Source organism: Macrobrachium nipponense, chromosome 25 (assembly GCF_015104395.2).
Source record: "Macrobrachium nipponense isolate FS-2020 chromosome 25, ASM1510439v2, whole genome shotgun sequence".
NCBI lineage: Eukaryota > Metazoa > Arthropoda > Malacostraca > Decapoda > Palaemonidae > Macrobrachium > Macrobrachium nipponense.
This window is the reverse complement of record NC_087214.1, coordinates 69,758,708-69,767,025: the sequence shown is the minus strand read 5'-3', so window position 1 is coordinate 69,767,025 and position 8,318 is coordinate 69,758,708. Positions and strand designations below refer to the sequence as shown.

Here is an 8,318-nt window from a genome sequence, read left to right as displayed (position 1 = left end):
ATGGGATAAAATCATGTTTTGATTGTTGCAAAAATACTCAGTCTCCATATTTATACTTATGAATATCAATTAATCAATGGGACATCTTTGAAATTAAGTAATATAAGTTACTTAACATTTCTCCATTAGCTGTATGAACTTAATATTTGCATGAGATAAGTCTCTCTTAAAAAAAAAAAAAAAAAAAAAAAAAAAAAAAAAAAAAAGCAAACAAAGGTGGCTACAGCCTGGAAAACCCAAGGTTTAGACTCCTGAATTTGGGCCAATGAGGTGGAGGTTTTGTTGGGGGGTGGGGTTGTTGGTTAGGGGTTAGGTGACTACTAGTTTGGGAGGGGAGGAGGGGGGAATGGATGATTCCATGTGTGAGGCAAATGGTGATTTTTATTTTTGTTTCCCCATTCTATCAATTACGCACAAACACACACACACACACACACAGTACGTGTGTGTGTGTGTATGTGTATGTATGTAAACACCCTAGCCAAACGGTGTAGCGCTGACTACAACTGGAAGAACAGTACAGGTCGTTCTGTGGTACGAGTGTCAGCTGGGGTCAAGAAAGAAAGAAAGAAAATAAAAAAAAACACTGGAGATTCCAGAATCTCAGCGTCGGTACTCCACCACGTCATCTATACGGAACGCCATATACACGTGAACCGTCTTCCCACCCTTTATGTTTTGGTTTATGTTATTATCGTTACGCTCGCGCGCAGTCGCACGCGCGCATGAGAGTGCATACCTTTCTGGATTTCCCTGCCTGTCTCGTCCCGCGGAATTCGGGGCGCCCGTAAACAGCATGCCGACGCCAGACGTTTTAGTGAGGTGGGGGGAGGTGGCGGTGGGAGGAGTAGGAGCTAAAACTTGGAAAATCCATCGGCTGAGGAAAAAAACGTTTGAGGAAGAAGAAGAAGAACAGAGAGAGAGAATAGAATCTTCGGTTCACACAGCATATAAGGAGGAGAAACCGTGCAGACTCCGTCATTCTCGACAGTGAACTCGGTGAGGAGCTTTGGGATTATTTTATAAACTTTCGGAGTCCAGCTTTCCTATCAGAGACTTCCAAGAAGAAGAAAGATCGGATGGTAAACAAAAGATGAGTCGCTGCTTGCCCCAGATCCAGTTCCACGAAGACGGCGCGAGGACCCCGGCCCCCTGCGACGGCGACTTTTTCCCGGAGGACTTCACGGGACTCGAGGCCTCCTTCAGGAGCGACGAGAGGCTCCAAGGAGGCTGCTCCGACTTCGACGTTCTGTACGACACGTACCTGGCGAGATTCGAGCAGTCGATCAGTCTTCAAGGTCAGCATCAGCAGGCTGATTGTGATGACTCTTTCTTGCTTTCGCTCACCCATGAATGGAATGGCCAGGTGGGTTGTATATACACTCTCTCTCTCTCTCTCTCTCTCTCTCTCTCTCTTTCACCCACCAATGAATGGGAAAGCCAGGTGGGATATCTGTACTCTCTCTCTCTCTCCAATGAAAGGGAAGGTCAGGTAGATGGTGATATATGTTCTCTCTCTCTCTCTCTCTCTCTCTCTCTCTCTCTCTCTCTCTCTCTCAAGATGAAGCACATTGAAACAGCTGAGATGAGAAATAGCTACAAAATACCAGCGCGTCGCCAGGTCACTCACCCAATCAAATCTTCCATTTCAGGACAGCCACGAATGGTCGGAAGGCGGAGTGAGAGGAGCTGGAGAGTCACACACACCCGTTAAAAAATTCAAAGGTAGATTCAAGAGACTTCAGAACACCATTCCTTCTTCTGTGTTCCCCCTCAAGATCTTTATAAGAAGTGATGATGATCACGAGTACTACAAACGGTTTCGTTTTGAAATTTTGGAATTTCACCCTTTCCTGCGTGTTCCTCACAGTTCACTTTTTGGTCCATTCCAGTTTTGAAGTAGAGATAATATTGATATGAAAATTAGTTACCATTCCTTATATATAAGGAATAGCAGTTTTACTTCGACCATATTTTTTTCATGTTTCTCGGGGGGGTGGGGTGGGGGGGGGGTGTGATGTGTCTTGATTTTTATTTTTTCATTGGGGGAAGGGGGTGAAGGAAAGGTTTTATTCATCCAAAGGATGTTCGTTTACATTTCCCAAACTAGGAGAGATTAAAAATACGATTGTTTAAATTTCCAAGTCACTTTTTAACCCGGCACGAGTGTCGTGTTTTTAAAGATCTCGCGAAAGCTTGCGGACTTGTCACGCCAGATTTCACAACTATAGACTCTCTCTCTCTCTCTCTCTCTCTCTCTCTCTCTCTCTCTCTCTCTCTGTGTGTGTTTGGGAATGCTTTTTTGTTATATAATATGTTTACGTGCTTATGTCTATATCCAATGATGTTGGCATGTTTTAAAACAACCTCATCAGCTCCTAAGATATCCGTGGGTCATTTCTCAACAGAGGCTGAAGATTTGCAAGACTTGGCTCCTGAACTGAACTCGTCCCCACACGTCGTCGTCAGATCGCAGGATGGGACCTTCTTCTCTGCGCCCCCACCACTTCGTTTTGCTTCTCCCACGCCTTCTTCTTCTTCTTCTTCTTCTTCTTCTTCTTCTTCTTCGCTCTTTGCCCTGGACAACAGCAGCTGGGACCTGACCCAGGAAGAATTCCAGGACCTCGACCGGTACATCCCACCAGGAGGAAGATGGGGCGACCCGACCTTGGATTTACTCGGCTCACTCGAAGAGCCATTTGTCTACTCCTCCACCGAAGAAGTAGCTGAAGGATTAGGTGATTACCCCTCTCCCAAGGGAGTGGAAGGAGGCAACGCTGCTGACGGAAGGGGGGAGGAAGAGAAGGAAGAGGGGGAGGAGGAGGAGGAGGAGGAGGAGGAGGAGGAGGAGGAAGAAGAAGAAGAACTTTACTGGAATGGAAAGGAAGTGGAAGGTAAGTGGTCACTTGTAAATAACCTCAAGAGACTCACACAGGAAATACAGACAGACAGATCCGAAATGATTCTAGATGTGATCTTTAAATTGATGATGATAATCACTGACGAAAGCGTCACTTATCCCCATAGAATACTGATAATTTCCGTCACTTCCAGAACCGTTGATATTCCTGGAAGTTTACGGCAACAAGGAGAGTTATCTATGGAGGCAAGGGCCGAGAGAAAAGGCGAGCTGCGCCGTGACTCAGAAAGTGAAGACGACCTCGAGGAAAGGAGGTATTGTTTCTCAGTTTACTCCATTATTATTATTATTATTATTATTATTATTATTATTATTATTATTATTATTATTATTATTATTATTATTACGGAAGGTAGTCACTTATCAACAGACTAACCAAGAAACAAGTGGACACTCATTCAAAAAACCTCTTATTTCCCGATGCAGAAAGAGGCCCCAAGATTTGGGAGTTTCTGATGCGACTCTTGGTCGACCCAATGACCAACCCGGAATTGATCGGATGGGACGACGCAGCCAGCGGCACCTTCATCTTGACCCAGCCCGGGGTCATTGCCCACCTGTGGGGTGCCAGGGCCAACAAACCCAGCCTCTCTGCCAACAACTTCGCCAGGGGACTCAGGTGACCTTTCTCAGTTTGGAGGATTTTGTTTCGTTTGTTGTGATTAGTTCGTTCTCTCTCTCTCTCTCTCTCTCTCTCTCTCTCTCTCTCTCTCTCTCACTTTTTCTCTCTTTCTCTCTCTCTCTCTGAAATATATGCATATATATATATATCTATCTATATATATAGTATATAAATATATATATATATATATATATATATATATATATATATATATATATATATATAAAGAGAGAGAGAAAGAAGAATTGTAGACTTGCATTAGTCCCACGGAGAGGGATCAATATACCTAGTTGTTAGTCAACTGCGGTGGGTGGTCGCATAGTAAAAAATCCACGGAAACTGACAGCTGCTTATCTGATCCAGGTACCACTACAGCACAGGAGCCCTGACCGCTGTATCCGAGAGACACTATGTGTACAAGTGCGGACCCAAAGCCCTGAGGTACCTCGCCTGTATTCAGAGGAAAGCGGAGTAGACCAGAGAGTGCCGGAAAGTCGAGGTGAAGCACCACCAGCAGCAGCAGCAGCAGAAGTAGTCCTGCGAGTCTTACCCGAGTTCATTGTTGAGTGGGGATAGTGCATGGATGGGTTACCAGAAGCATTCTGGAGCCGTCTGAAGCTGGGAGTCCAGTGTTGATTTTAGGCTTGAGGTGTGAATTAGGCAGGGGCCATTGCCTTGTTACTTCGATGGAGACCTTTACCTGTGTTGAAAAAACTTCACAATATATATATATATATATATATATATATATATATATATATATATATATATATATATATATATATATATATATATAACCCTGTGGTGGGGTTGTAAGAATACTACCACCGTAGGTCCTGTGTGTCATAAAAGGCGACTAAAAGGACAGCTGCTGCCTTGCAGTCTTACTTTTTTAGTAAAACGCTAGACCCACCACCAGTGACTGTGGAAAACTGCTGCCTTGCAGAGGTGGACTATTTAGTCAAAGGCGAGGCCCACCACCAATAACTGTGGTTGATGACAGCAAGGGCATGCAGTCGTAAAAACCCCTTTGCCAAATAATAAACCATGTCTGATGTTGTAAGGAAAGGCGCATCAGGCAACCAACCCCTTAGTGTAGGGATAATGATGGGAAGAAGATATATATATATATATATATATATATATATATATATATATATATATATATAATATATATATATATATATATATATATATATATATATATATATATATATATATATATATATATATGTGTGTGTGTGTGTGTGTGTGTGTGTGTGTTTGTAATTTAGTACCTTACTTTTGTACACGCTTGTACTCACAGTTAAGCTCAATAATTATTTGAGGCGCCCAATTTCTGTGATATGATTTTATTGATTTTTGTTGATGTCTTAATGCTAATAAATAAACTGTATTTTTAATTGCTATATTTAATTTTCAAACCTTATCCCCGTTTGAAAGATATTCTGAGAATGAAGTTCTTCCTTCATTCTCTAAAGCTACGTCGTACACTATCATTCTACTTCAAGTGCAAACTGGAAGAAAGAGGAGTGTCGGTACAAAGTTGGCAAAATATTCTGGATAAAGAATCCCTCCTTAAACAAGCACAGGCAAAGGAGGATTGGATTGAACAAGAGGAGCCGTTTGAAAAGAGAATCTTGATTAATACTACTACTAGTCGAGCTGTCATTTGCTAATACATTTCCAAGTACAGTGTGAGCTTATGATGGGTGTTGCAAATGTACTCTGATGGTTATTTTCTAGCATCAGGTTTAATGTTACACCCAGTTTGCCAAAGGAATGTTATCTTTGTCACCACTGAAATGTGGAAACAGTTTGCCTAAGTGCAATTGTGGAATAATTTAATCCCCCAGATGTTTAAACGAGGAACAAATTCATTCCTGCTCTCAGAAGCTGATGTCTCCTGAACTTCAGGTGTATCACTTTTATTTTCTGTTCCCTCATATTGATTGATTTGTCTTTCTCTCTTTCTCTGTCGGCTGATTGCCCATGGAGCTCTCTTGGGTTAATTATAGTTGTTTGACTCTGTCCATAAGAGTTTTCAGCTGAAGATTTAAAGAGAGAGCGAAAGAAAATTCAGATAGCATCTGATGACGTATAGGGCCAAATATTTCTGATTCCTTAGTTACCACGAACATACAGATACTTCTAAGACGAATTCAGTGATTGTGCTGTGTCGTGGAGCTTCTCAATATCTTAGTTGACAATTTAGTTTGTGTAGTAACCAATTCCTTGAATAATCGCGAGAAGTGTTCATTCAAGCCAAGATGATTGTCCTCTGTGGGGTCTCCTACTAATTTGGGAAGTGTCATGGTACCTGGTGTGACACCTTTAGCTGAAAATGTAAAGGAATGAAGTAAATGAATGTAGTATTTAGGCTAATCAGTGAAGCTTCATGACCAGTTACCTTTCATTACCAGACAGATGAGACCATCAGAGTTCGACTCCACAGGGGAGAAAATCTTTCTGCTCCTGATGGCTATCTAACTGGTGGGTTGCTGGTCTGGTGTGGAAGGATACAATACTCATTTGGGTACAGTGACGAGAAGCTGCAGGATCTATTGAAATAGGTTGAAAGTGATTGTAATTATATATAAGGATAATAACGAGAAAGACTGAGTGAGGAAGAGTTATATGTATTGTTAAACAAGAGGGTTGTTGATTTGTACAGGTATTTGGAAGCAGGTTATTTTAGGTTAGGTTAGGTTAGGCAGTAGGAAGAAAGTTGGAGCGTGCAGACGCCAGGGTAGAACGTATGAAGGACTGATCAATACGTAAGAATAAAAAGACCGAAGTTGTTTTTGCTGCCGAACCTGACAGCCAAACTTGGGTTTATCAACCATATTGAAACGGGTCGGAGTTTGCTAATAAAGTTAGCTGTTTGTTAACGAGTCAGAGTCTGCTAATAAAGTTAGTTATTTGTTGCCTGCAGAGAGGGACAAGATATAAGAAAAGTTACCACTAAACAAATATGAGGGAATGGAAAATAAAACCAGCACTCCTGAAATTCAGATGTCAATAGAAGGGAGCAGGAGTGAAATTACTTTTCATTAAAACATCTGGAGATCAGAAAACAAATGCAGTTGACTGGCTATTCCACATTTGAGTGGTGGCCAAGGTGAAACTCCCCCGCCTCTCTCTCTCTCTCTGTCTCTGTCTGTCACAAAAACCTGACTCACATAGAGAGATGGGTGTCTGGAAATACCCACAGCTTGACCTAGGTCATCACTAGCCAGTAAGAAGTTGTCTTGTTTTTGATGAGACAATGATGCATCTCCTTGGTGTATGTACACACACACACACACATATATATATATATATATATATATATATATATATATATATATATATATATAATATATATATATATATATGTATAACTGAATCACGAAAGTTAGGAACGTGATAAATCCATAAATAAAGATATATGCCACGAAGGATCCTCCTTCGTTTATTTTTCCTTCGTGGCATATATCTTTATGTATATATATCTATATTATATATATATAATATATATATAATATATATATAAACATACATATGTATATATATATATATATATAAATGAACTACTAATTAATTAGTCCCACTTGTATATAGTTATTATCTCTCTCTCTCTCTTGCTCGATATATTCATATCCTATTTTCGTCTTTTCACTCATATTTTGGGAACAATTTTGTAAATTTCCTGGTAGTAATTCGTATATGCCTCCTTGTTTTTTCAAAATGTATTGTTTTCTGGATGAATTATCTGTTATCATGTGTGTGCTCCTCCTAGGTGTGGCTGCCTAAAACTCGCTTATCCTGCCCTCAGACGTTTCCTCGTTTCTGTAGAGTGAAATCGACCTTATTGCTAATCTTGTAATGTCAATTTGGATATTAAGCCTACTTTGACTATGTTTTTCCTCTGTAAGATCAGTTGTGCCTGAGTAAAGGGTCGCACTAGACCGAAAGGGCTTGGCTAATTCGCTTTTCATTTTTTCATTCGTGGCAAAAACCTTTAGTTATATATATATAGGTAGATAGATAATAGATAGATAGATAGATATAGTGTATGTGTGCGTTTCTATTCAAAGAAGAAAACACAGATGAATAACATTAATTTTCATTAGTGATTGACTTCGGATCCAGCGTCAAATGTCGAGGATAAATCTAACCACATAGTTAACCTCTCACCTCCCTCATTAGAGATTCCTTGGGATTTCCTTGATCATGGGTAAAAAGAGGACTTAGCGAGAGAGAGAGAGAGAGAGAGAGAGAGAGAGAGAGAGAGAGAGAGAGAGAGAGCGTGCCCGCGTTTCACCCGAGTGAAAGTTGTTGATACTCATAAGACGTATGATTACCTCACTGGAATTCTGGCTTATAAGAGACATTCCTCTTCTACTTTCAGGTTTCTGGGTCGGCCTAGACGAGAACGGAGCGAGGCTGTGGGGCATTTCGGTGCATTTTGGAGCCGAAGAAACGACCCAAGGACCTCTGGAAAGAAGCAGAGGTAAGTAGCACCTTCTCGTCTCACGTTCGTCTGTTCGTGTTTTGGGACTCGAGTCGGTATTCCCGAACTTCTTCTTCTTCCTCTTCTTCTTCTTTCAACCACGTTGCCGTAATAGAGGCTCAACCTGTTGGATAATAATTGCATAAAATGAACTTGCCAACGTGTTTGGGACGAACGTCCCTGTTACATACCAGAGGCCTCCACTTGGAAAACCCAGCAAAGCTGGGCTCTCGTCCCGTAAAAGGAAGGAGTGTTGCTTCATGTGATTGCAATGAAGAAAA

At 41.1% G+C, this 8,318-nt stretch overlaps 1 protein-coding gene across 1 annotated transcript; it reads left to right on the top strand.

Moving 5' to 3' along the window:
* The first annotated feature begins 993 nt into the window (after positions 1–993).
* LOC135199218 (uncharacterized) lies at positions 994–4,467 on the top strand. Its single transcript, XM_064227086.1, has 6 exons — positions 994–1,366; positions 1,653–1,725; positions 2,409–2,894; positions 3,055–3,174; positions 3,347–3,539; positions 3,906–4,467. The coding sequence occupies exons 1-6, from the start codon at positions 1,094–1,096 to the stop codon at positions 4,015–4,017; spliced, it is 1,257 nt and encodes a 418-aa protein (XP_064083156.1). The 5' UTR covers positions 994–1,093; the 3' UTR covers positions 4,018–4,467.
* The last annotated feature ends 3,851 nt before the right edge of the window (positions 4,468–8,318 follow it).